Source organism: Anguilla anguilla, chromosome 5, assembly GCF_013347855.1.
Source record: "Anguilla anguilla isolate fAngAng1 chromosome 5, fAngAng1.pri, whole genome shotgun sequence".
Lineage (NCBI taxonomy): Eukaryota > Metazoa > Chordata > Actinopteri > Anguilliformes > Anguillidae > Anguilla > Anguilla anguilla.
This window is the reverse complement of record NC_049205.1, coordinates 3,288,484-3,315,549: the sequence shown is the minus strand read 5'-3', so window position 1 is coordinate 3,315,549 and position 27,066 is coordinate 3,288,484. Positions and strand designations below refer to the sequence as shown.

The 27,066-nt window shown below is 45.7% G+C and overlaps 1 protein-coding gene across 45 annotated transcripts in view; it reads right to left on the bottom strand.

Moving 5' to 3' along the window:
• LOC118227313 (receptor-type tyrosine-protein phosphatase delta-like) overlaps positions 1 to 27,066 on the bottom strand; it is a 333,188-nt gene that overhangs the window by 41,736 nt on the left and 264,386 nt on the right. For 14 of the 45 annotated variants that reach the window (XM_035417571.1, XM_035417614.1, XM_035417570.1 and 11 more), the window contains 15 exons: positions 18,633 to 18,821; positions 17,096 to 17,104; positions 16,303 to 16,320; positions 13,768 to 13,878; positions 12,565 to 12,576; positions 10,365 to 10,634; positions 9,204 to 9,785; positions 8,818 to 8,963; positions 8,340 to 8,484; positions 5,815 to 6,135; positions 4,643 to 4,836; positions 3,763 to 3,789; positions 2,519 to 2,636; positions 1,118 to 1,705; positions 368 to 468 (listed from right to left, as the gene is read on the bottom strand). In XM_035417571.1, the coding sequence (XP_035273462.1) occupies positions 368 to 468; positions 1,118 to 1,705; positions 2,519 to 2,636; positions 3,763 to 3,789; positions 4,643 to 4,836; positions 5,815 to 6,135; positions 8,340 to 8,484; positions 8,818 to 8,963; positions 9,204 to 9,785; positions 10,365 to 10,634; positions 12,565 to 12,576; positions 13,768 to 13,878; positions 16,303 to 16,320; positions 17,096 to 17,104; positions 18,633 to 18,821 (2,831 nt within the window). The remainder of the gene's footprint in view (positions 1 to 367; positions 469 to 1,117; positions 1,706 to 2,518; positions 2,637 to 3,762; positions 3,790 to 4,642; positions 4,837 to 5,814; positions 6,136 to 8,339; positions 8,485 to 8,817; positions 8,964 to 9,203; positions 9,786 to 10,364; positions 10,635 to 12,564; positions 12,577 to 13,767; positions 13,879 to 16,302; positions 16,321 to 17,095; positions 17,105 to 18,632; positions 18,822 to 27,066) is intronic. The other 31 variants (XM_035417574.1, XM_035417594.1, XM_035417598.1 and 28 more) reach the window with 21 other exon arrangements.

The following is a 27,066-nucleotide window of genomic DNA, read 5'->3' as shown; positions in this document are numbered from 1 at the left end:
ATTGCCTGACTGTTTAACATACTGTATGTCTAAAATACTGCATGATGGCCTAACATCTGTATGACTGTTTTTCATAGCGTATGACTGACTTACATACTGTACATAATATTTTTTTTTTTAATGAGAGCATCGTGGTCAACTGCCACATACCAAGATTAATGATTTGGTTTACAGGACTGACATGGAAAGTACAACTGAAATACAGTACGATGTTTCACCAGGGATGAATAGCTTAAGCTGTAGTTCTGAACTCAGAGTTTAACTAGCATTGATCAGTGTACATATTCACATTCATGCTGGTAATTTAGCGGAGTGAGATGATAGTTAGTTAACTGGATCTGAGGCAGCACAGGGAAGGAGCTCTTACCGTGAAAGGCTGGGATGGGTTGTAGTTTTCGCGCGTCTCCCACGTCAGGAGGACCGATGTCTTCATCGCTGCTTTCACGCGAAAATTTTTTGCAAACACTGCTAAAAAACAGGCAGTGCAGATGATTTAGACACATCGCCATCACCCTGCGTCTCCTCAAACACTCAACCCTATAACCACCCAGTGTCAACTCCAACACTCAACCCTGCTGTCACCCTGTGTCCCCTCCAACAATCAACCCTACAACCACCTCTAACACTCAACCCCGCTGTCACCCTCCTGTCACCTCCAACACTCAACCCTACGGTCACCCCATGTCACCTCCAACACTCAACCTTGCTGTCACCTCCAACACTCAACCCCACAGTCACCCTGTGTCACCTCCAACACTCAACCCTGCACTCACCCCCAACACACAACCCTGCGGTCACCCCCAACACTCAACACGTAACAAGCACAAACATCTTACCTGCACATCCGCTCTCTAACTCGCCCTTAAAGTGGTCTGACTGGGTGACTTAACCGGGCTGTCGCAGTACTGGCACCTTACCTTTTAACGAAGCACCAGCTTCTGCTGGTGTGAACTGAACTGAGAGAGCGAAAGGAGAGGTACGGTACGCTACCTTTGGCTGAGCGCACCTCTAACTATTCTCTCAGTTAAAAAACAAAGCTGTAGCCCCTCCTCTCTCCTCTCTGTCCCCCTCTCTCTCTCTCTCTCCTGGTGAAGCCGTAAAGGGGGAGGGATCCTACCTTGGTCCAGAGGCAGGGTCCTGAACTGCACAGTGGGGCTATAGGGGCCGGGGCCCTTGCTGGTGAACGCGCACATTTTAACATCGTAAGCGGTGTCGGGTTTGAGGCCGTCGAGGGTGACGGAGGACTCGGGGGTGGAGATCAGGAGTTCGGCGGGCCCCGCAGGGCCCTCGGGGTCCCGGTACTGCAGGCCGTACTTGACGACGGCGCCGTTCCGTTCGGCGAGCGGCGGCGGCTCCCAGGAGATCCGGGCCGTGCTGGCGGTGGGGGCCGAGGCCGCCACGTTTTGGGGGTACCCGCCGGGCACGTCCTCCGGGGTAGACACCTCCTTCACCGCCTCCTCCCCGAGGCCGGCCCGGTTGCGGGCCGACAGGCGCAGCACGTACGGCGCCCCCCGGAGGATCTCTTTGGTGGTGTAGTGCGTCTCCCCCTCCGGGAGCTCCACCACCGTCGGCGGGTCCCCGTCCTTGCGCCCGAAACTCAGCCGGTACCCCAGCAGGGGGCCGAAGGTGTTGGCGGGGGGGTACCACTGGATGTGGGACGTGCCCATGTTGGTGGAGCTGAACATGATGGTGGGCTTTTCAGGGACTGAAAGAAAAAAAAAAAATCACAGAGACGGTGAAATGCCGTTAACGACAAACAATAGCCGCGGTCTACTGATGCAGGACACAAATATAGAAAATTCAAGTGCACTCATGCTGCCGGTTTGATTAAAATGCTCTACGCGGGTAGAATGTAATCAACATTCTGCTTATGGACTTCATTACAATATGTCCTGCTTTATAGCTTATGCAACCAGCTTTAAAATGCTAATCTAGGGGGAAAAAAACTCACATGATTATACTTGAATCCTGGCCCTTTTACTCCCCTAATTACACCACAGGTAACTTCACAACGCCCCCCCCCACCCCACAATACACTCTGGGGTGAAAGCAGTGATTGACCTGAATTACAACTGCTCTTGTGACTGAGGATGCAAATGAGCATCTACCACCCAACGGCTTGTGAGGAGAGGATCGCCCTGTGCCACACTCCGTTTCGAATGTCCCAGAAAGCAGTGCGCTTCACATTACATCACAGTCTCTTATCCAGAGCGACGTACCGAAGCACAAAGAACATCAGTGTGACTCTCAGAACTGAGATATCACCCAGAAGGCACAGGGGCCCCTTTAATAATCAATAAATGTAACGTTAACCCGACAAAGAGAAAAATCTTTAGTTGTACAAGATAAAACTGCATCGATATATTGATAACAGACACTTCAAAGATGATCTGCGCAGTTCCCCAACACCTGAGAGTGACACGCTGTGCTACACATTTCGGAGGAGTCCTGTTCGCAGTGAGACCCTCGATCGTCGGGTCGGCGGCGCTGTTAGGAGGTGAAGGGGGGGGCAGCGTACCGGCGCCGGTGGTCGAGACCAGTTTGGGCTTGCTCCGCGCCCCGTCCCCTTTGGTGGTGTACGCGCCCACGGCGACGGAATAGGCGGTGTCCGCTTGGAGCCCAGAGATGACCATCTCCTGCAGGGAAAAGAAGGCAGCCAATCAGTTTCTCTGTTTCCTTTCAGCACAGAGGAAGAAGAAGTGAATGGTAAATGGTAAATGGACTGCATTTATATAGCGCTTTTATCCAAAGCGCTTTACAATTGATGCCTCTCATTCGCCAGAGCAGTTAGGGGTTAGGTGTCTTGCTCAAGGACACTTCGACACGCCCAGGGCGGGGTTTGAACCGGCAACCCTCCGACTGCCAGACAATCGGTCTTACCTCCTGAGCTATGTCGCCCCTACGTGGGGGGGGGGGGGTTGGTTGAGGGGTGAGGGGTGGAGGGTGTGGGGGAGAATGGAGAGGAGCTCCAGGCTTTTTAATGGACTGGGGTAACACAGCACAGCAAGACCAGATTCAGGGAAATTCAGCTGCACCATTCAGTCACACATCTTAAGGAACTCAAATCTGCGACGCTGCACATCTCATTCGAATGCTAACTAGCTCATAAAAGAGAGCATCTCCTGAAGCCGCCTTCTGCGCTGTCCGAACATTACACAAAAAAGGATGGAGAAAATCTCACAATGGAGCCAACACTTCTAAATATAAAAATGATTTTTTTTTTTTCGTTTCCAGATAAATAAGAGGGCTGCTGTGTTGTGTACAAAGCAGAGAGTGCGGGTGATCAGGGACAGGGGCTGCAGAGAGCCCTTGAGCTCGGGAGCCAGTGCAATCAGACGATCAACTCCTCTGATAACAACCAAGCACCTGACTGAGTGCTGGAGAGGCACACAGTCACACAGCTCCCTCCAAACACTGTGAAAACGCACCCTGATTGGCTCTGCCTCGGCTGGCCCGGTTTTTAATGTATCTCTAGGTTATGCAATTACGAAAAAAAAAAAAAGAAATTCAAAAGCTGTGCTAATTGAAGCCATGTTTAGCTGGCCATTAGCTGGCATTGCTTAAGTAACAGACTGGCATAGGAGAGCAAAAAATGCAAAAAAATAAATAAGAAATGCTACAGTAGTGAATAAACAGTAATTATTGTTATAGTTATAAGACTGCAATACTGTGAAAAAAAAATGAAAAGGCATTCTGAGCATGCGAATCGTGATAAGCACAAGTCATTATTTTCGCCGATATGTGTGGAACACATTTACTCACATGTTCAGTTGAATCATCGTACTCCCACTGATTAACGTAGAAGGATGGAGAGAAGGGGAGAGAAACAGCACAAAAAAACGAAATTAAAAACAGGAAAATTACAGCTTGTGTATCGTGTTGTCAGAATGTTTGTGTTCGCCGGTGAAAAATCGTGTTCACACATTGCTTTGTTTTCCTTGTTTTAAGTAATTCAGATGACATTTTAATTGCTCAACCTCCTCTGGTGTTTAATCTTCATTGCCATGAAATGTAAACATGCCTCACAAGATCTGAGCACAGCGCTGCTCAGGTTAAATATCTCATTGTCAAAACACTCCCATGAATCCCTGCAGTAGTCGCAGACAGACACTGAGAATAAGAGTTTATTCAGCAATAACTAGTGTACATACTGAGCAGCTGAAGCCATTGTTTCATCTTTTCTGATGTTACTGGAAGATTTAAAAAAAAAAAAAAAAACCTGTTTGCTACTTCAGCACCATAATGTCCGGGACAAAGACATATTTTTTTTTATTGATTAGGCTCTGTGCTCTGCCATTTTAGTTTTGTAATCATGCAATTCACATACATGGATAAAATTAAAGACTCTGGAATTATTTCCATTCATTTCAAACCCATCATACAGTCAAAAAAAAAAAAAAGGGAAAAATATCACTCTCCGGTAATTTAGTAAATTTAAGCTATGGCAAACCGCAGTCCGGCGGTTGTCAGAACACGAGGAGACGAGGAGGAAGAGGAAGGGGCAGGGCAGGAGGAAGAGACGAGGAGGAAGAGGAAGGGGCAGGGCAGGAGGAAGAGACCAGGAGGAAGAGGAAGGGGCAGGGCAGGAGGAAGAGACGAGGAGGAGGGGGCGGGGCAGGAGGAGGAGGAGGGAGGAGCGTACCTGCTCGTCGTCGATCAGGATGTCCTTAATGAGCGGCGGTCCTGTGGGTTCCCCGTTCAGCATCCTGACGTAGTGCACCTGGTACCCCCTGATCTGCCCGTGCTGCTTGTTTGGGGGCGGCGAGTGCCACGTGACTTTAACTGACGTAGAGTTGACGGCCTCCACCTCGACTTTACGAGGGGGGCCGCTGGGAACTAAAGGGACACCACGGGATAAAAGAAAAAGGTCAAAATCACAGACACTGCCCCCCTTCTGGCCAACTCCCAAAAGGAAAACTTTGTTGTGGGGGGAAAAAAAAAGAAAAAGAAAAAGAAAAATTAACAGTAAAATTTTTTTGATATCACACCCATTGAATGACATCAATATATCAACCATGGCAAGGAGAAAAAGAAAAAGCCTTCAAAAAAAGGGTCTAACATTTGACCTGACATTTTAAAAGACAGCTAAAAAATGGTTTTAGTGGATTAAAAATATGGAGTAAAAATGCAACAGGTTAAAAAAAAAAAAAAAAAAACTGTAAAAATGAATATAAACCGAACGAGAAAAAGGCCAAAAGAGATGCTTTGATGATCAAAGCATCCGGGAAGAATTTGGCAATGAACGTTTTCAAAAATATAATTAAAAAAGAAAAAATAAACTTCCTCAGAGGCCAAAAACAAACCCTTTCTTTCCCCATTTCTCCCACTGCGAGATAACGTGTCTTCGGTAAAGTCGTAAAAAAAATGAACAAAAACAAAAAATACTGTTATTCGCAGAACCCAACGCCCAAAACGACTGAAGAGAAAAGGAAAGGGGGGGGGGGGGCAGGGAGGTCTGAATGATTCCGACACAAAAAGTCAAACCACTGGAATTTTATTCAGAGTTGAAAAAGGGAGAAAAAGTTTTTTTTTTTCCAAAAAACCCCACAGCTTTGAAAAGTAAGAAAAACAGCATTTGGCAGAAGTTGAAAAAAGACACGTAGGAGGGAGGTCCAGGTTAGTGTTTCTGGGGTTTGAAAACGGAGTCAAATGCGTTTTCGAGGAGGTATGGCGGTTAGAAGGAGCAGGTGAGGCTGGGAAGCGGAGGGGTAGGCGGGAGACTCAGGAGAAGCGAGCGGAGAAGAAGAAGAAGAAGAAGGCTCGGAGGACTACCGCGGGGGGGTCCAGGTGGGGTGGGGGTTGGTTTAAACGTACCGTCCTCCTCGGTGCGGATGAGCAGCGGCAGGCTGGCGGGACCGGGCCCCGCCTCCGTGTGAGCGCTCACGCTCACGCTGTACTCCGTCCACTTTTCCAGGTTCTCCAGCAGGTGGCGCAAGCTCTCGGGGGGGAGGTCCGCGACTCGGACGGGGGAGGACGCGTTCTCGCCGGCCGTCGCCATGGCGGCGGCGGCGTACCGGACCGAGTACTTGGCGATAATCCCGTTCTGTAAGTCCGCCGGGGGAGGCCGCCAACTTACCAGGATGCTGGTGGAACTGGCGCTAGAGCATTTCACATCCTGGGGCGGAGCCGAGGGCTCTGATTGGACGGATCGTGAGGAGGAGGAGTAGGAGGAGCAGGTGGAGGAGTAGGCGGAGGAGGGGGCGGAGTTTTATTTGATTAATTCCATCGGTGGTTTGTTTGATGTCGTTTGTTTTTCGGAGAAGGGTTGGGGAAGCAGGTTGACCAGGGGTTTCGGGGGGGTGATGGTGGAAACAAACAAACAAACAAACAAAAAGGAAACAAAAAGAGGAAAAAAAAAAAACGTAAAATGAAAACAAATTTACAAGGACCGAAATCATGTTTTCAAACAAATTAAATGAAATTATGATGAGTTGAAATCAAGGTGACAAAAGACATGGGAAAAAAATGGCAAACACAATGGATTGTGGGCGGCCTTGGACTGAAGTTCCGTAAGGAGGAAGACACTGATCATGTTAGAAGCGATGTGTCAAAATGAACCTTACATAACACGTAACCTACCTTTGACGTATTAATCATTATGGTTCTATCTTTTCTCTTTCTACAGTAAACACCTCCATCTCCCTCGTGCAAATTCTGCCAACTTATGTAACCATATAATTGTCTCCTACAATATGGAGCAGCACAAAAAACAATAACATACTTTCTAAAGAAAACACAAAATAATATTTGAATTACTGTCGAAATCGTTATTCCCCTCATTTTACCCAAAGCAATTACCACAAATCCAAAAATGAACCAAAGGTTGATGTGTCCACACTTTCTCGCTCTGGGAAATACCGTATCGCATACCAACCTTTTCCGAAGCCTGTTGGATTGTGGTAAAAGCCTGACCTCTCCACGACAAGACAGCCACAGGACTAGACTGACTTTACAGAGAGTTCCCCCACAGCGGCACGATCGCATGCAAATCAGAATGTCCAGAAGCACGGCTTGCAGAAAGGCCTTTTTACCTACCATCGCCAGGTCACCTTGCTGAGCTTCGGACTGTGTCTGATACTAACCCAGACCGCAGGGCTATACTGCAACACGAGCCCAAATAAAAGCCTGGATTCCGCCATTTAAAATGCTAATCCTGACATAACCGCAAGTCAACGTTTTAAAGATATGTTGGTTGAATCCAGACCAAGGTCAGTGGTCATTCGGTTTGGCCATGTACTGGGTCGTAGTATAATTTATGTATTTTATAAAACTGAGCAATGGCTGACTTGATTTATTTGAGGTCTGTTGAGGTAAAGCTTAAAAACTGATGTCGTTTCTGTTCAGGATGGATGCTTGTGCGTGAGCTCTCTTTCTCATTCAACAGCTGCAGTGGGGGAGGGGAGCCAATCAGTCTCCATGAAAACTTGGAACGGAGAAGTATGCGGACTTTGAAAGCTCCATCACAATATGCAAATCCATACCTGAGCCGATGTGGAATTGTCAATGGGCAAGGCTTTATCATAAATATTTCCCTTTGTTTAAATGCGAAGAATCGTACGGATACTCGTAAAGCAATCTAGATGCAGTCATCGATGTGGACCTATTATCATCCTCTGAGCACCACAGAGCCTTGCCGATTGACAGAAATCCCACACCAATCCTGTTCATGCATTGCTTTGTTGAAGGAGCATGCCCACTTAAACGTCCAATCAGAGAGCTGCTGGGGCTTCTGCGCCCGCTTTTGTCTGAATCAGTTACACGTCTTCTGGAACTTTCTTTCTTTCTCAGCAAACCGATAAACAAAAATGTCTCTGAAAAAAATGACTTTCCCCAGTTGGAACGTGTAAACAGCCCTGTTAAAAATAGTTTGGATAAGGAGCAGTAATCTTTCTGAAACTTCACAGCAAAACCGCAAAAAATCTCAACAAGTATTTTAGTCTAATATTTAGACTTAAAATCTTATTTCTATTACTTATTTGCTAAATAAGACAAAAATAAGGTCACTGAGGTAAGACAGTTTAATCTATTTCAAGATTTTCCAATTGGTAAGAAAATTTCACTCAAGAAAACAGTAACTGAAAACATGCTAATATTTATTTAAGATTTCAAGTCTTATTGCAAGACTAAAACACTTGTTAAGACAGACATTTTTTGCAGTGTCACTGTTAGTCCTGGTCAGGATTTGTTCTTTGACAGAACTGCATGAATGGAAGGGCCTTTTTTTTCTTTTTTCTAATTAAAAAAACTTTATTTAAATTAACGTAATAGTGGACAACGCACACGTCCAAATGGAGAGCAGAGACGCGGGTGCGAGCTCAGAGGGCAGGAAGGGGACCTACGTGTTTGGGGGGTCTCGGTGGAGATCTCGTTGGTGTACGCCCCGACCCCGTGTTTGCTGCGAGCCGCTAGCATGAAGGTGTAGGTGGTGAAGGGCTTCAGGTCCTTCAGCAGGAAGGTGGTCGTGGGCTCGAAGCTGACCCGTTTCTGGGGACCAGGAAGTACGCGTCGTTAGTGCCGAGTAGGCGTCAGCACGCCGCTTCCTAAATTTAAACCCGACGCTCGAGAACAAAAAAAAACGAATCGTTTTTGCCTCAGGGATTGATTCATAGAGATGAAATATCTTGTGCGCTCTCCATCTTACAGCCAAACACACTGCAGTAGCAGCCTTTTTTCGCTTTGCTTTCTGTAAGATACTGCAGAGTAATTACCAAATATCTGATACGAGAAGCAATTCACTTTAGCGCACAGTAATACATTTCTCCAAGTTTATAACCGTTGAGGAGAATCGAAAGAACACAATTGGACAGAAACGGCTACCTCTTCCTTTTCATCTCCTCTTCGGTACACCAGTTCATATCCAGTAATTTGATTGTCTTGACCGTTCTGAGGGGGCGGTACCCATGACAACAGTATACTTGTTTCTGATTTGGCTTCTCCTTTGAAGTCGGTTGGCTGGGACGGAACTAGGAATTAAAAAGGGAAAGCGAACGCACAATTAAATTGTAGACAGGGGGACGTTAAACTCACGGTTATGAAAACACATTGATGTGATTTATATACGAAGGCACACCGACATTCACACAGGCAAGCGTTTTGTGCACACTCACACACACACACGTAGAGACATACAACAAACACACAGACACAGACACAGAAACATACACACCCCACACACACACACACACACACACACACACACACACCTCCTGTCTTCGCAATGATCTGCAGGTCGGGGGACAGCGGCCCGTCTCCCACAGAAGTGAAGGCGAGGACCTTGATGAAGTAGGTCTTGTTGGGCGTCAGGCCCTGGATGGTGAGGAAGTTGGCCCCCCGCACCATCTGCTTGTGCCAGAGGTTGACGTGCTGGTTGGGCTCGGTGGTGTAGTAGACCCGGTAGCCCATGATCTGGCCGTTGGCCTCCTCGGGCTCGTCCCAGTGCGTGATGGCGGTGGTGCTGCTCAGCATGCGACCTCTGACCTGGCGGGGGGCGGTGCTGGGCGCCTGCTCCGCCGTCCGCGCCTCGATGGCCTCGCTGGCCGGGCCACGCCCGATGTTGTTCACCGCCACCACCCGGAACTCGTAGTCCGAGTAGGGGCTGAGCCCGCCCACGCTGTAGCGCGTGGTGGCCACGCCGTCGATCTCCTTGTACGTGTCCTCGGACGCCTTGGACTTGTGCTGGATGATGTAGTATGACACGGGCTCTGGGTTCCCCGAGTCCCACGTCAGCGTGATGCTCGTGGCCGTCCTCTCCGTTACCACGGGAACGCCGGGCGCCTTAGGCAACGCTGGAGGGGCGGCACACACAGGCCCCCGTTAACGAGGAGGCACATTTTAACTTTCACCGTTTAACGTGCTTCCATCTACATTGTGCTGTAACACAGGCAGTGGCATGTAAACACTCTGTACTGCAGCTGACTCCTGCTTAACTCTGCCAAACACCATGGTGTGTACTTTGCTGTAATCAATATTTTTATTATCCTGGATAGATCTGAAGTAAGATGCCACTGTCTGTGGAATATTGGTCCCTGGAGTGCACTTGTTTGCTACCTTATCCAAACTATTTTTAACTTGTTTTGCAATTGTTGCTGGACTTTGCACGTAACTTTGTTCTTATTCGCTCTGTTATTGAATTATTATTTCCGTTCGTTTTGTCTTGGGGAAAAAATAGCCAAGCATGTTCCGGCATCGAAAGAATGTGGACTTTCCAAAAGCTCAGCCTGTGATGACATCACGTTACATTCTGAGGAGACTAAACACCACATAAAAATACCGGGGAGGCATTTTTAAACATGTACTTATATGGGAACCCTGAGGAAAGTCCAAATTTCCTCTCGTCCAATCAGAGCGCGGGGACAGCCGCTCACCTTTGACCGTGATCTGGGCCACGGCCTCGATGACGCCCAGGGTGGACATGGCCACGCAGGTGTAGTTGGCGGACTGGCGGACGTCGGTGAGCTCCAGGACGTTCCGGCCGATGGGCATGTCGTCCTCGGGCGTCAGGTCCTCGGCCCCCAGCATCCACTTGACGTAGGGCATGGGGGAGCCCACCGCCACGCAGGTGATGTTCACGCTCCCCCCCGGCATGATCTCGCTGTCCGTCGGAGGGATGGAGAATCTGGGCGGGACTCGCCGGACTGGGGGGGGGGGGGGGGGGGGGAGGTTGCGACACAGAGAGGAGTTAACAATATTTCCTACTTCAATTTCACTCAAAGAACAGAAAAAAAGCTAACCGATCTCAGTTGTGAATCTTCAATTTAAAAATGGCTCTAAGCAAATGACATGATCCAAATCCAATCCAAAAATGATTAAGATTCACGCGCGAGGTCGTTTGAAATGAACGGGGCTTCTCGACGGACAGCCCGCGGGATGACGCAACACACAACAAGCATGCGCAAGACACACACAACACACACGACAACCAACGCAGCGCCACGGCGGAGCTGGAGGGTCGGCAGCATCGACTGCAGCGCTCAGAACTTCCAGTTAAGGCATGGAATGTGCTGGAACAACACAGTGTCACATGACACATACAGTAGCTCCTGAAAAAAAGCCCATATTCCAGCCAACAGCAAGACAAGCAGCAGAGGGTTTCTGGGGCATGCGGGGCAGTTATAGGCCAGATACTGCAGGGGTTTCACAGGAACTCAATGGGTCGCATTTGGGGGGGGGGGGCATTTGGGGGGGGTCAGTGTTTCTGCTCAGAGTACGCCAAACACGGGGTCAAAGGTCACTTAAATTCATGTCGCTGAAGGTGTCAATGGAGTAAAAAAAAAAAATTCAATTTTGAACTATTGAAATAAATGTAATCGTCAAAGTATGTAAGCTGTATACAACGAAACTTCGTCAGACCAACTGCCAGAAGAAGAATTTGAGTCTGGCTACGAACAGGTTTGCTTGTTAACACTGTTACGCAGCGCGTGTCTGCAATCGGGGTAGCATGTCCAACAGAGGACAGGCATCGTGCTTAGATTCCAAAAAAAGAACAACAGTCTGGCCAAAGACGTAATGAAAAAGTGCATTAGCGTCTGTCCTCTCCCAACGGCCATGCTGTTATACAAACAGAACCGTTATCCAGGCCCAGTGGAAGTTCATTCCATTCATTTCCAACTAAACGCTTTGGTCATCAATAAAATGCGGTCTCACAATTACAGTCAGACGATTTTAAAAGCAGCCATAATAAATACTGTAATGGCTTCTTTTTATAAAGTCCTAATGAGGATCCCCTCGCCACAGATAAAAAAGATAAAAACCCATTGCTACGGTTAGCACATATCCGTGGAACGGCTGGCACCAATCCCAACAACAGCACACTTATTAAATAATTAATGATTTTCATTAAATCGTATCCCCAAAGAGATAATGTTGTCCTATTAATGAAAATGTCAGTGCATTGTTCATAATGTATCACGGCAAGAAAAAAAGACTCTAATTACCACTCTAGTACTCTAATCACAGGTGTGTGTGAGTGTGTGTGAGTATGGTTGCGTGTGTGTCTGTGTGTACAGAACAGAATTTTTTTTGTGAGTTATTGTAATATTTTCGGATCGTATTGATTTTGTCCTAAAATACAAAAACATCCAGTTTAAAGCAGGAGAAGCAAAAAATAAAATATCAATCCAAGGCCTTTACAGTCAGCGATAAAAACATGACTACTCAGACGAGTGAAACGTCTTTCAGAAAGCTTGCTCCCGCTGCAGTATAACACAAAACGTTAAGGGTAATTCACCCTCTGAGGCAATCAATGCAGAAAGACATGACCCAAGCAGGAACACTGAACAGACAGCAGGGAAAGGCTGCTGTCTGAGGACACCGCGCACTCCTGAAATAAACATTCCCAGCATGCACCTCTCAGTAGACTGTCAATCATCGGAACCAGGGCAAGACCGGGGGAAGACCACACGGAAACACAGGCGTATATAATGGAAATAACAACAGATGAACGTAAGAGAGTGTGTACAGACGATGACATGGAGCGGCTTCGTTTCATTTGCGGTATGTGTTTTTTATTTTTTATTTTTTTTTTGATCAGTGGAATTTAACAGACGGTTAAAAGATAGCACCAACCTTCTCGCAGCTCTGTGGAAGCGTTTGATGCAGAGCGTAATAAAGTGAGTAGAGGAGAAAACAGAGGAAAGAGAGAGAGAGAGAAAGAGAGAGAGAGGTGAAAGAAATAATCAAGGCGTTCGGCAGCGTAACTTTAGCTCTACTTGAACCTCTTCAATCACGATTTTGAGACTCCATTGTTCTGGAAGTTGAAATAAGGCTAATACAATCATACTGCAGTCCTTGGGTTTCAGCAATGAATTTTAAAGAGTTTTTTTATTTTTACACTCCTTCAATACAAAATACATGAGTTAAAATCAGCTAACGTACTTTTGATCTCAAACACACACACACACACACACACGCACACGCACACAGAACAATGGGACTTGACTGAAAGGTGCCCTGTGACGCCATGCCTGGAATTATTTATTAAATTTACACAAAATTTTCCCAGTTATGAGGTTGGAAAGAACAAAAATATGCTTCCAACTCAGGCAAGTACTTAATGTGTCTGCTCTGATCAAAATCCACTCAAAGACACACAATACAATCAGTACTAACAATGTTGAATTACCTTCAAAAAAGTAATCCCAGTAGTGACAATAATTATAATTTGTTAAAATTGCATATAATTACAATTCCTAAAAACGTAACAATCAAGGCTTAATTGAAGCTAAGTCTGTCCGACATATTGTGTTAACTCTCTTTCAAGAAGGCATTCTGAGAAGAAGAAGAGGAGGAGGAGGAGGAAGAAGAATAAAATGAAGAATCAGCAGAAGAATCTGTTCACTGGGAGAAGAGTATTTGTCAGGGAAGCCCTCCCTCTCCCTCATAAGCCCAGTGCTAACGAGACGATTAGTAACACGCCGAAAAATCAAGTCACTACAGTTAGGAAACCTCAACAGCACTGACGTGAGAAAACCAATACTTCAGAGCAATACATCCATCCATTATCTATACCCGCTTATCCTGGGCAGGGTCGCAGGAGGTGCTGGAGCCTATCCCAGCATGCTTTGGGCGAGAGGCAGGAATACACCCTGGACAGGCCTAATCACAGCCCTCACACAAGACAAAATCCAAAAATTGTATCAACATAATCAACAAGAAAAAGGTAAGCATATCAGAAAAACAACCAAAAAACAGAGTTTCATGTGTTCTCTTTTTTCTTTTCAGCAGCGACTGCCATTTTTTTTTTTTTTTAGTTTTTTTTTTTTACCGTACCTCTGACGTAGAGATTGGCGGGGGCGGAGTATCGAGTTCCGCCGCTGTTGGTGGCGACGCACTCGTACTTGCCCTGGTCCGACTCTTCGCTCTGCTCGATCTGTAGCGCACCTGGAGGGGGGGGGGGGTGACAGAGAGCATGGAGCGCAGCGGCCCGTTAAAGACGGCTTCCCCTCAGCGGACAATCCCCCCCCCCATAACAAACAAAAAAAAAAAAAAACATTTCTCAGTGTCCTGATGAAGCCCTATCTGTCTGTGGCCTGGTAACTGCAGTACAGCAGGCTAGCTCAGTTCTTGTTATTTGCTCCAAGCCAGCCCTTATGAAACAGCAGCGCATGTTTCTATATGATCGTATATTCATTACAGTAGCAGGATATATCCTTCATAGTTACAATAAAGTATACGTCACAAGCATGCTGATTGTAATTTTATGTCTAACATTGCGCACAACTATTATAAATGGCTATGTACTATTTCACACACACACACACAAGTAAATAATTGCACCAGTGATTATAGCAGGATGTCTTTCATCTTATTTTAAATATATATATACACTCATAAATATATCGTTTATATTACAATATCGCCGATTAATTTCTGAGACTGCAAAACATAAAGCTGCATCAGAAATTGTAATAACATTTTAGACATTTTAGACTGAGCGGGGGCCTAACGTGTTTAACACTAAAATGAAATGTTTTCTACTGACTTCGGTCATACATTCGTAAAAACAATATAACATCTCTTTTAACATAACTGCTGGATTTATATATGATACAGGTACCATGCAGCTCTTTCTCATAATTACATGTAATTGAAAAGGACATAAATTAATATATATGCATCAGTGTTAACCTGTATTGCATATTTTGCCAATTTTAGAAAATAAGGGATATACTTAAATATACAGTTTATATAATATAAAATATGTCAGATCTGTGTGCTTGATATCAATTTCAGGGGAGTTGTGGCCAGGCCCTGCAATATCAAACATTTCATTTGACTGATCAATATGGGAATGAGTGGAGACTGCTTCAAGGGAAGCATGACTTAAAAAAAGAAATACTTAAAAAAAAACTAAAACAAGGTTAACAGTTTACAAAAGCAGCATAACAAGAGTAAACAGTAGAAAGGAATAAAGACTGAGAAACAGTTCATAGCACTAGTCTATGTGAGGTGGGGGGAGGGGGGGAGCGGGGAGTGGGAGGGGCTTGGTCTTCATCTGATAGAAGCCAACAAAAACTTCAGCATGTAGGGGGAGGAAAAAAAACAGAAACAGCTGCTTCATCAGAAAAAAATTACAATAAATACAAATAAACATAGTGAATGAACCCAAAATATTGCTATAAATTGCAAAATAGTCGACATGCAAATCTCTTCCAAGAGCAAGAAGTGTGTGCCAGTGCAACTTACAACCTTTTGTCAACCCTTAGCTGAAAAATAAAATGCAGTTGTATTAGAAGACAAATTCAAAATGGCGGCCTTGGCCAGACAAGAAAGAAAACCAGCTACTGCTGTGGCTTTGATTGGGTTACCAAAAGACACACCCATAAAATCCACCAATGGGATCAGCAGTGTGGTGTCACAAAACCCGAGCAAAATTTGCTTTGAGCGTCAAACCGCTCTGACACTTTAGTCATACAGTCAAAAGCGGCAAAAAGAGCCAGCCGGGCCCAGAGCAGGTGTTATCCTTCCCCAAACCCTGAAGAATCAGAAAAAATAAAAAATGCAAAAAAGTAAGAGCCTTCAACCCAGGAAGAAGAAGAAGAAGAAGAAGAAGAAGGTGGAAGAAAAAAAGCTCCTCAGAAACTTTATCAAAAAAGTGGTTGTTTGGGGCTTTTTTTTTTTTTTAAAGAAAGTAGTAGAAAGCAAATAGAGGACAGAGGGGGGAAAAAAGCTTGAAATTATTTATTTGAAAAGTTTAAAAAAGTAAATAAAAAGAGCATAAAGCAGAGGAGAGGAAATTTCTTCAGCGTGTCTGCGTGAATCCACACCATCCGAGTTTACAGTGCTGAACAAGAGCAGCTAAAGGGGAAAAATGTGCTTGGTTGCTTTAGTTGGACAAAAAAGAGGGACACATGAGTCGCTGTGACTGCGTGACTTTGGCCAAAAAGAGAAATGATTTCAGGGGGAATTTAAAAAATAAAAAATAAAAAAAATCAATCAACCGGGAAAACTAAATACCGATGCGCTTTCTTTGCGTCGCAAGGAAAGCGTATCGTATCTGGAAAAAGGCAAACAGATGCTCAGGTATAAAATGTGTGCTTCTTTTTTCGAAAAAGCAAAAAAAAAAAAAAAAGCTGAAACGAAGAGAAGCAAAATGGCGCCTCGATGTCGTTTAACTTAACGGGACAAATAAGTGGGGATGGCGGTACGGAAGCGATGCGCTGGCGGTTTGGGGTTACAGGATGTGGGGTGGTGGGGGGTGGAGGGGCTAGGGATGCGGGGGGGGGTCGGGGGGGGGGGGGGTGGATGAGAGGGTGACCAAGAATGAAATATTTCATTCTGTGAACGTTAGTTCAGCACTCTTACCTCTTATTGGTGTACCACCTGGGTGGATAATATGAATGCAAATAAGATTAGAAAGAAGAAGCATTAGTAGAAGAAGAAGAAGGCTGGGGCTTGGGAAGAAGAATCAAATTAGATTTAACAGAGTAAGTCAATAAAAAAGGTACTAGGAAGAAGGGAGAGAGAGAGATAGATAGATAGAAGAGAGAAAGAGAGAGAGATTGATTTACTCAAAACAGGATTATCATAGATAGCAGTAGCAGGTCAAAGGGCAAGTCGCTCGGCATCCCGTAAGGGAGCGGCCATTTTGAAGTGGCTTGGCTTCTGAGAGAACACTTTGCAGGTACTGGAGGACTAAAGGGATTTGGGTATAAAGGGGGAAACACTGAAAATGGGAAGCCTTAAACCCTTAAGATAACCACAAACCCCTGACACAGGTACTCAGGTTTGTTTTTTTTTTTGTTTTGTTTACCTCTACAGCATATTAGAACACCACCACTGACTATTGATAGAGAGTCAGACAGTAAGGGAGTGAGCAAGTGAGTGAGTGAAAGAGAGATAAGTTTCATACAGGTAAAAGCAGGAAGGGAAGTGTTTTTTTTCAGGTGGGTATATGGCTTCTAAACAACTACATCTAAGTGATGTTTGTGTGCTTCAGACAGGTGCTGGTAAGGTTGCCACTGTGTGGTAGTGTGTGCCACTACGAGAGTCAGGTGGCTACGCTAACAGTTAGTAAAATGCATGCCATGCATTTTAACAGTAGTGGGAACGTGAAAATTAGTGGGGAGTGAAGTGTGCTTCAGATCTAAGCACTTACCAAAGGATTCTGGAGAATTAAAATACGGAGAGAAGAAAAAACAGCATAGAGATATCATTATATTCTTGAGGATTTTCGGTACAGATTTTAAAGTTTTATATACTCTACTTCACAGGAGAATTCATGTCTCATTCTTACATGAAAAAAAGAAGGTTAATTTAAAACAGAACTGCTGACAACAAGCAAAAGGCAGGTTCACAAGAGGCGACATTACAGGACAGGCCACAGCTAAGAATTCTGGGAGGACAGACGACCAAACAACTTAAACCAGGGCTGTCCAACCCTGTTCCTGGAGATTTACCATCCTGCAGTTTTTCATTTCAATCCTAATTTGGCACACCTGATTCTAATAATTAGCAGCTCAACAAGATCTCTGGCTGTTGAATGAGGTGTGGTTTGTTAGGGTTGGAGTGAAAGCCTACAGGATGGTAGACCTCCAGGAACAGGGTTGGGCAGCCCTGGATTAAACACTAATGCTATCATTACCAATGACTTATTACAAGCAAATACTGTATCTACGCTATAATTAAAAAACCTTATTCTAGATGATAAATTTTGAATTAAAAAGTCAACATTTCTGAAATATGGAGCAAAACTGAGAAATTTTGGGGTTCAGGAAAGGGTATATTAGGATTTCGCCAAAGGGAAGAAAGAGAAGCAGAAAGCTGGAGTCTACACTGAAAGCGGGGGCTGTAGATTTTGGGATCGGGAGGGGTTGAGGGGGGGCGTAGCTACTGCGCGATCTCGCACACTACTGTGGCTAATTTCATTTTGTGGAAAAATATTCCAGTGGAAGAAGGAGGACTGTTCCCGACGCAAACTTTCAAGGCGAACTTTCGTAAGTTTTGGTTAAAATGCAAGATAAATAAATAAATAAATGAAACTAACACAAACAAAACTGATGTATTAGTGCGAAGGGAGGATTAGGATCCACACTTTTCAGTTAAAGGTTCTGCAAGAGAGTACTAAACACAGGATTCTGCTAACGGATTCTGCCTGTCGTCGGTTTGGCAGTTGGCTTGCTTGTTATCATGAGATGGCTAAAGAAAAACAAAGGGTACTCCTTTGCAACTTCCAAATGAGGCCTGATGTTGAAAGTGAGATTTTTTTTGTCTTTTTTTTTTTTTTTTAAACATGTTTTTTGGAAAGTAAATGGAAAAGAAACAAAGAAATAATTTTTTTTAAATGGATCCGTCATACTGTGAAAAAGCCTCAGAGGAAATGACTAGTCAAAAATATAGAGTCACAGCAGTGAGCAAAGTGGAAGAGAAGAGAAGCCACAAACACACAGAGGTCATTCAGCCGACACGGGGACGACAGAGACGAAACCAGACACAGACGAGGAGAGGAGAGGAGAGGAGAGGATTGGGAGCCATATTGGCTGCCTATGGATCAAACCGAAAGAGGAAGAAGGGAAGGCGGATACCAAACAAAACCCAAAGGGGAGAGGAGAAGAGGGGGAAAAAAAACAACACAACGAGGACGTAGAAATACCGAAGCCCGTCGGTAGAGCTCGTCTCCCGCGGATGTAACCTACCTGATCGCAGCTGTTTGATGCGGCCGTTGTTGTTGGTGGTGTTGACGGGCAGGAAGTCCTTGAACCAGGAGATGTCCGGGTCGGGGTTCCCGCTGGCCGCGCACAGCATGGTGGCCGTGCGCGTCCGCTCCACCACCTTCAGCTGCGGGCCCATGTCTATGGTGGGGAAGCCGGGGGGCAGCTGGTCCTCTGTGAACACGAGAAACCCCAAAAAACACTTTTCACAACGCAGCCCCTCTCAAAACAGCCCGGGGTCATCTGCAGTGCGCTTAACTGGAGTGTAAACCTCATGTTTAAACTGCTCGACTAGGGGTGTGCAACTCCAGGCCAGGAGGGTGGGTCTGCGTGCAGGTTTTTGTTGTAACCGGTCACTTTGGCTCTAGCTTTCTGACCACTGTACGAACTACACCGGTTCACTCTGGTATTTGAGCCCGGTAAAATCTTTAGGATACACTTGCAATTTACAGCTGTAGCTGGTGCTCATACAAAGGTCAGATCAAGATACGACTGAGCTCATTGAATAATTTAGAGCAGAAGTTGGCGCAAAATCCCGAAATGGATCGGCCCTTGTTGTGCACCACTGCGCTAGACCCACAGAGCTACATTACAATTGGAACGGTTAATCCTCGCTTCACAGATTTGGAAAGCCGTTCCAGTTTGAATGCAGTTCTGTGGGTCTAGGGGTTTAAACCCGAGGTTAAAACTCCAGCTAAGCATGATGCCATTGACCCTATAAAACACTCTAAAATCCCACTGCTGGAAGAGAAGAAAAGAAATGAAAAAAGAAGAAGGGAAGAAAAGGAAAGGAAAAAGGACAGAAGAGAAGAGCAGAAAAGATAAAAGAAGAAGGCCCGCGTGGTGGAGCGTAAATTCCTTAATCCCCGCGGGGCTGAGCAGCTGTAAGAGTGCTGCAGATGTTCAGGGACGAGCAGGCGCAGGGAGACGCAAACACAGACCCTGCGAGACGCAAACGCCTCATTTCCATCTACTTTACCGAGCCAGTGATTCACAAACTCACACTCAGAAAATCGAAGCACAAATCTGAAAGCTATTGCCTCCTAGCAATCACATCCCTGAAATAAAAAAAGCAGATTTCATCTGATTTAATCTATTTCTTTACATATCTATTTATAATCAATACACAATTACCAGACTGTGCCTAAAAAAATGATAAACGAATAAATGAAAGCAAAAATAATTATTTTACAAACAACAGCAGTGCAAAGGACTGATGCCATTATGGAGTCCCCCGTTACCGTGACCACCAGAGACGCTACTTCCTCTTCCTGGCCTACAGTTCCATTCTCTCCCCTCCATGATGACCACAGAGAAAGCCTGCCACTGTGAAACAGTCAGCATCCAGTACCCTTTGGTGTTTCACACACATAAGGGTGCTACACTACCACATCTCTCCACTCAGGCCCCCTGTACGGCCGTTGGGAGAACAAAGCAAGTGAATGAAAGTAATTATGGTGGTGGTGAGGAAAGCTGAACAGGCTTGTCTCCCTCTCCACTCATAATTCACCACTCCATGCCTTTAATAGGTCTCGACTCTGAGCATCTGTGTGCGCAGGTCAGGCAAAATCCCTTGTGTGCTTTACAGACGATACAAACAGCGTTTTGCTAGCGTCTGATTCCCTTCTGAAATATCGGCGATTCCTATCTGCAGCTAGTATCTCGTGCCTGACCCAGTTTTCAGACGCGCCATCGTCAGGACGATCACGTCACCTGGTTTAATGCCAGGTAGGACTAGGCAAAAAAAAAACAAAAAAAAAACAGCTTGCATACAGTGGCCATAAGCATAATTATCTGGTCTGGAAAGCCCATATATGAGATGGCAGAGGCATGCTAATCAGCTCCCAATCTAATTGGCTCCCGCCAATTCACCGCAGATAATGCCTGAAGAATATTCCGGAACAAAATGGCAGCTATAGGGCACTGTGTGCTTGTGACAGGAGGGGGAAAGTCGCTATATAAGGCACTGTATAAACACCAAATACATTAACAGAGAAGTGTGGATGTCTGAAAACAGAGGTCTCTCACCTCTTTCCAGGTGTAGAAAATCCTATTTGTCTTTCACTGCGGGAACATAAACGCTCTGTCAGAAGCGGCCATTTTGGGTCAAACCCCGGTTCTTTGCTCTTGAGCCCTGAGCAAACACTCTCTTTGAACAGAAACAGGGATCTGAAGGCCGGGACAAACCCAGGCCTGTCGGCAGAGATCCCCGTGGCCAAGCTCAGCCGCGGCGAGGGCTAACCGCTCTTCGGGCTAACCGCTCTTCGGGCTAACCGCTCTTCCAGCACGGCAGCGCTGCCTGGAGAACACCGGCGGTTTTTGATATTAATGGCACCGCGACCCACACAGAGAGAACCCGAACGCGTTTGTCTGACCTTTCCCTTCTATTTCCGTCCTGCACCCCCCCCCGACTGTTCCCCTCCTGGCAAATGTGTTTGTACACAAGCGCTAATGGGTACAGCGACGCAGGTAGCGGTCGGCATGCCGATGAGAAATGCCATTTCCCCTCAGCCCTTCTCGTTCCTCTTTTTAATAAGGATAATTAAATTCCTTCCTCCCCCCCCCCCCCCAATCGCACACAGCACCTCTTTTCCCAGGCATTCTTCTCTTCATTAAATTTTCATGAAGAGCGTTGCAGTCGGACTGCTTCGCTTTGCATAGCCTGATCTATTGTGTGTTTGGCTTTGAGGTACAGCTACTGGACGAGCAGAAAGAAAGCACATCAGCATTAAAACCCAAAAAAGAAAAAACACTTTTTAACAATTTGTGTGTTTGCATGTGGAAACAAAATACCATCTGGTCTCATCCATGCCATGTGTTTCTTTGAACTGAATAAAATTTAAAAAATTGTATTTGTGTCATACCTTGTATCAAGATGAATGAATGAATGAATGAATTAATTAATCATTACATTTATATAGCACTTTTCCAAATGCTTAAAAGTGCTTTACAGCGATGAAGGGGAACTCACCTCACCCACCACCAATGTGTAGCACCCACCTGGGTGATGCACGGCAGCCATTTTGCGCCAGAACGCTCACCACACATTGCAATACCTTAGCTACCTGGACAAGAACGTCCCATAAAATTCCTCTTGCTTCACCCCTAAAATATGTGGTGTACTGTAGGTAGATAGAGGTATACCACTGATTAAATAATCAGACAGGTGAAACAAGGCCTCGTGTCATACACAGTACCGGGAGTCACGAAACTGAATTAACGTGCCAATGTGACCCCTCGTGAGGAGTGAGCGGTCCAGATGTTTCATTAGGAGGTATCAGTGAGACCTTGGCATCGGCAGAAAAAGCTAACAGCAATGGCAATTACGCTTCAGACAAGCCTAACTCCCTCAGATTAAATCTCTGCTAATGACGCTCCGTCCTGCTACTCGTGTTTTGCCGCCGTTTAAAAAGCATGATCTCAGTCGCTCAATCTCAGGCGCTTGTTATTCAGAAGCGGAATTAGCTGCACGTGATTGAAATCTGCATTGCGCTGTTCAGTTTGGACACTGTAATAGGCCATTAAAGGCCGGTTAGCGAGCCTCACGCAGAATATAAAGCGTGTAAAAGCTACACAGCGCAAAGTGTCCTTTCGGTTCTTTCTGCTGCTTTGGAACCAAAAGGTCACACCTGTCAATATTAATGCGCTACCACATGCAATTCATTTTTAAATGATCATCGGGTTATACTATTCACACATTTAATCACAATTATGACCCCATACAGAGACCCTTATTTCACATCAAAAGATCACGATTTGAATCAGTTTGCAAAGTGTAAATGGCCCTTTGAGAGAAAATCTACCTCTTTGAAAACTAAAATACAATGACACGCATAAAGGAACTGCGTGTTTTAAATGGCATGTTTCATAAAGAGGAACATATTAAACTACCACACAGTTCTACGTACAAACTAAATGTATTTTGGTTAGCAAAGTATTCACATGAAAAACAAGCCAACAAAAAAAAAACAAACAAAAAAACCGTCCTTCTACTTTAACACAATATCTGTTTAAAAACCTTTGCAGCTATTTATCATTATGCACAACAGTGCATTGAAAAAGCCCCCCTACACACACACTGTTCCTTGATATTTCCCTTGACGATCACAGATCAATCATTAAGTGAGAGAGGGAGGGTGAAATCAGATATCTTTGGGGAGAAAATGTGGTGTGCTGCATGCGCACTTCTCAAATATCTGCTGCAGCTTCTTCCCCCCCCCCCCAACCGACGTGCTGAAACCCACAACATGACCTCCACAACATGTATCTCATTAGCTCCGGATACCGCAGCTCGCTGAGGAGCTGCTAATTTTAGCACGTTAGCGGCCGTGTTGCGGTACCTTGTAGAGAGATGCTACAGGCGACGCGTACTCTATTAACGTCTCCGGTTGCAATCAATCCCACCCCCCCCCCCCCTTACCCCCACCCCCCCTGTGCGGACTGGGAACAGGCAGCCGGTAACTTAGGATGCTGAAAACAGAGAGAAATATCCTTCAATTGTCCCTGCAAGGGAACGCAAAACCAGCATCCTGTCCCGGCACAGGAAGTGGACAGCACCTGAGGTACTTAGCGAGTGCATTAGCGAAAACACCTCTCCATCTTTGATGATCCTGCTACATTAACCCTTCGAGGTGTAAGATCGCAAACGTGTTGAGTTAGAATGCTCTTAACTGAACATTCTAATACTGATGTCACAATCTTTGCTGGTGATGGTGAGAGTGATGGAGTTCTAGAACACTGACTTAGAATTCTGAAACAACATCCCTGAAACCCTACTCTTCGAAGGGCTAAGACCCTGGGTGGCAACTACTATTTGTTCTTAAGTCAGAGAGCAATGGAGCACTTGGTCAGACTCCATGTCCGCGGCATTCATCATCCAGATGCAGGGGTAAATGCAGCTGTGTAGTCCAGCGATAATGAATGCTCCTTTATTACACAGCCAGCACTTGATTCTGGGCCACAGGGGCTCCTGGCTATGGGGTGGGGGGGGCGGGGCTTCAGTGAAGCCATCACTGAAGTTCATTAGACACACAGTTCCATTGCTGATGCTAGACACATTTGCATTGACGCGACACTGCATCAGATCGCTTAAAGCTCACACTGTGAACACCCAGAACAAGCACTTCTCTTGCTGACCATGAGACACCCTCCCCCACACCCCCCCCCCCCTCCCCCTCCCCCTCCCAAACGAGTCACACAAAGAAACCACAGAAGTGCGAGAGGACCGAGAGAACACAGCCCACACGCATGAAGCGAAACACGCGTGTCACAACCGACGAAGGAGAATTCCACCGGGGAGTCAATCAACGGCTTTTTGTACCTTCATCAAACATTCAACAGGAAGCCGTGCGGCAACAAATCAAATGAACGGGTGAACAAACACAGGGCTCTGCAGCACTTCTCACGCTTCGTCACACTCCGCATCACTGCGTTAACCCAAACAAAACAAAGACATCGTTATATGGTTTTCATTTGATCCGATCTGATCCTCGTTTGATTTGATATCAATTTATTTTGCGCTCTTCACAACGGGTCCACTGGAGAGCCCAAGAAAAAAGCGCTGGAGAAAAACAAATGAGCAAGCAAACAAATACACCGGGGAAAGCAATCACAAGCGACGACTTCAGTGATTTAATGCTGTGAGGTTCGAGCAGTTTTTCTTATTGACAAAGCCAACACCTGGCACTTGTTTAACTGCATAAATTATCCACCGTGCTCCTTTATTACTGCTCTGGAAATGCATGTACTGTGTCTTGCTTTGTTTTCTTAGGGTGGAATTGTGAAGTACAAACTTACATTTTTAAGTATTTTTCAACTGAATCGATCATCAGTTACTCCTCCCGACCATGGAGAATTGCATTTGACACATACACGTATTCCTCTCTTTTTACACAATGTTCCACAGTCGGCATCCATTTCAACGAACAGGCAGAATATTCTGCCTCTGAAGCACTGTTGAATCACCATTCTCGCTGTTCTAAACTTGCAAAACAGCAACGAACAGTGTGAGGAGTTAGATGTGCTGGGAAAATATCCTGGCATTAAGCGATAAGGCGTTTTAAGCCTGCGAGGATCTCTGGAGAGCTGGCGTGAATGGCTGCTTCTGTTACAGACTCTGGATCAATAACGCTGTTTGAACGGTGCGCTTAAAGTTCCTCAGCAGCCTACTTAACATTATTCAAACACTGCATTTGTTTTGCTTTTCAACACTTCATTTTCGCACAAATCGTTCTGTGTCAGCGAGCAGGAGTCCACACCTTAAGGCGATCAGTACCCTACCGATTCCACCTGTCAGTCTACGCTCTAATCAATTAGAAATATAACCTTGTTATACATGTATCATTTTCTGTAGAGCACATTGCAAACGCATTACCTGATCTGACTGATCAAAAGACCTGGGAAGTGAATATAATATATTTATTCTGCATGGCGAGCATAGCTATTTCTGATATAATGTGTCCTTAAAGAGGTTAAATTATCCCTCAAAAGACCTTAAATGTGCCTAATTAAAAGCAACGAAAAGCTTGTCAGAATACTGAGGTTGCAATTATGGTTTGAAGAGAAAGCACAGTGGCCCCCCCTGGAGTCGGAGAAGGCTTACTTTGGGGGGGGGGCACTTAGCTGAAAGCCAGCAGGTAACCGACAGCCTCAGCTGGGGGGGGGTGATTCAGAGTCTTCATCGTCATCAGCTTTGCTGGCGTGTGATTGGCTGCACCTTTTTAAAACTGGGTTCATCTCTGCTTAGGAATGCTGGGAGATAAAAGGTCCTCCCTATCAGCGATGATGCAGAAAGGACCCAGTTTGACAGCTGACGCTCAGACTGGATAATTCAGTCACTGGGTTTCCACATCTGTCCCAACGCACTGAAACTACCTTCTGTGATAGACCAACATCGGTAAATTAGGCAAGTCGTGTAATTGACCGTCACAATGAATAGGCGCCGTAGGAAGACACCGTAATTCAATAAAGATAATTAACTCTCGCCGTACTAAACCAACCTGCAGACGTGATTGGTTAACGTCCCCCCCCCCCCCCCACCACCAGCACTGGTGGGTTTATTTAAAGGTGCATTAATCTCTCCACGCTCACCTAAATCAGGTTTTTCATAGAGCTGATAATTACGTTATCTCGGCTGGGCGGTTTTCATTAGAAACCGCGCGCGGCGGCGGCGGCGGTGGCGGAAGCTCGTTTCTCATTCGCCTCACGCTCGCGCCGTATTGATACACGCGAAGCCCATCTGTCTTATGAACGGCGAATCTGAGGGAAACTCTACACACACACACACACAGCCCCGGCGCTCTCTGCACATAAACGCGCTTCAAAGAGTAAATAAATCGGCCTCGGAATCAGCGCCCTTCGCTTAAAGATGTCGGTTTTACTTCTTACGCGTAACCGCGCGAGGTCTCCGTGAATCATACGGCGACGCCATAAACCCTTCATAGGCACTGCGTTGCTGCTTTATAAACCGGTTATAATGACAGATCCGTTTGTACAGTTTACAAAAGACCGATCCATCAAAGGAATACGCGCCTATTCATCACAGGTGCGCATCCTGCTCGTCGAGGCGCTGCATCTGCTCAATGGCTGTCTTGCAAAGTTCCATTTACTGTAAAGTATGTATCACAGATTCGAAAATGTAATACATTCCATGACATGAATGTGAATTCGTGGGCCATAGACACTTCTGTGCTGAATAGACACTCCAGTCCGGCGCAGGGGGGGCATTGGAACGCATTTCGTACAGCCCTGTGGGTTCGATTGAATAAACAGGGCTGTTACCATGGACTCATAACAATGAGCGAATAAATACAGAAATGCATTACAGGAAAAACACTTGAGCTTCTCCCTTAACTCTGAGCCACCAAATGGGTTCAATTCCACCCAGAATCCTTTCTTACACATACATACATAACCAGATTTCCTATCTCAGATACCAGGCTTGTTTTTTTTTTTTTTTTTTTTTTAAAGTATAAAAATCCTTCGGGGTCAGAAAAACGACACGCGTTCTGAGTGTTGTGATGGATGTTTGCGGCGACTGCTATCTGCTCACAGAGGCAGCGAGCGGTTTTCTCTCTGGGTGGCGTGCCCTGTGGAGAAAAGGCCTGTGTAAACGCATCGCAGTGGAATTCTCCGCAGTGAAACAGGGACCGCCAGAACGGGAAACAGAGCAAAAACATCAAATTCTAAAAACAGGGCGCCCAGCTGTCCTGACCTCTCTGTCTCCAAGCAATTTCCCCCAACTGTACGGCACAACAAGCAAAGGAGTATTTCTGGAAGCATTGCTTTTTAAACTTTTTCTTCCCCCGTTTACTTAAGGATATGCCATTCAGTGAGAACAGAGAAGAAAGCTGATTGGCTGGCAGTAGACACAGACAGATCCCACACAGAGACAAGGCTTGGATGACTTAACACATCCTGC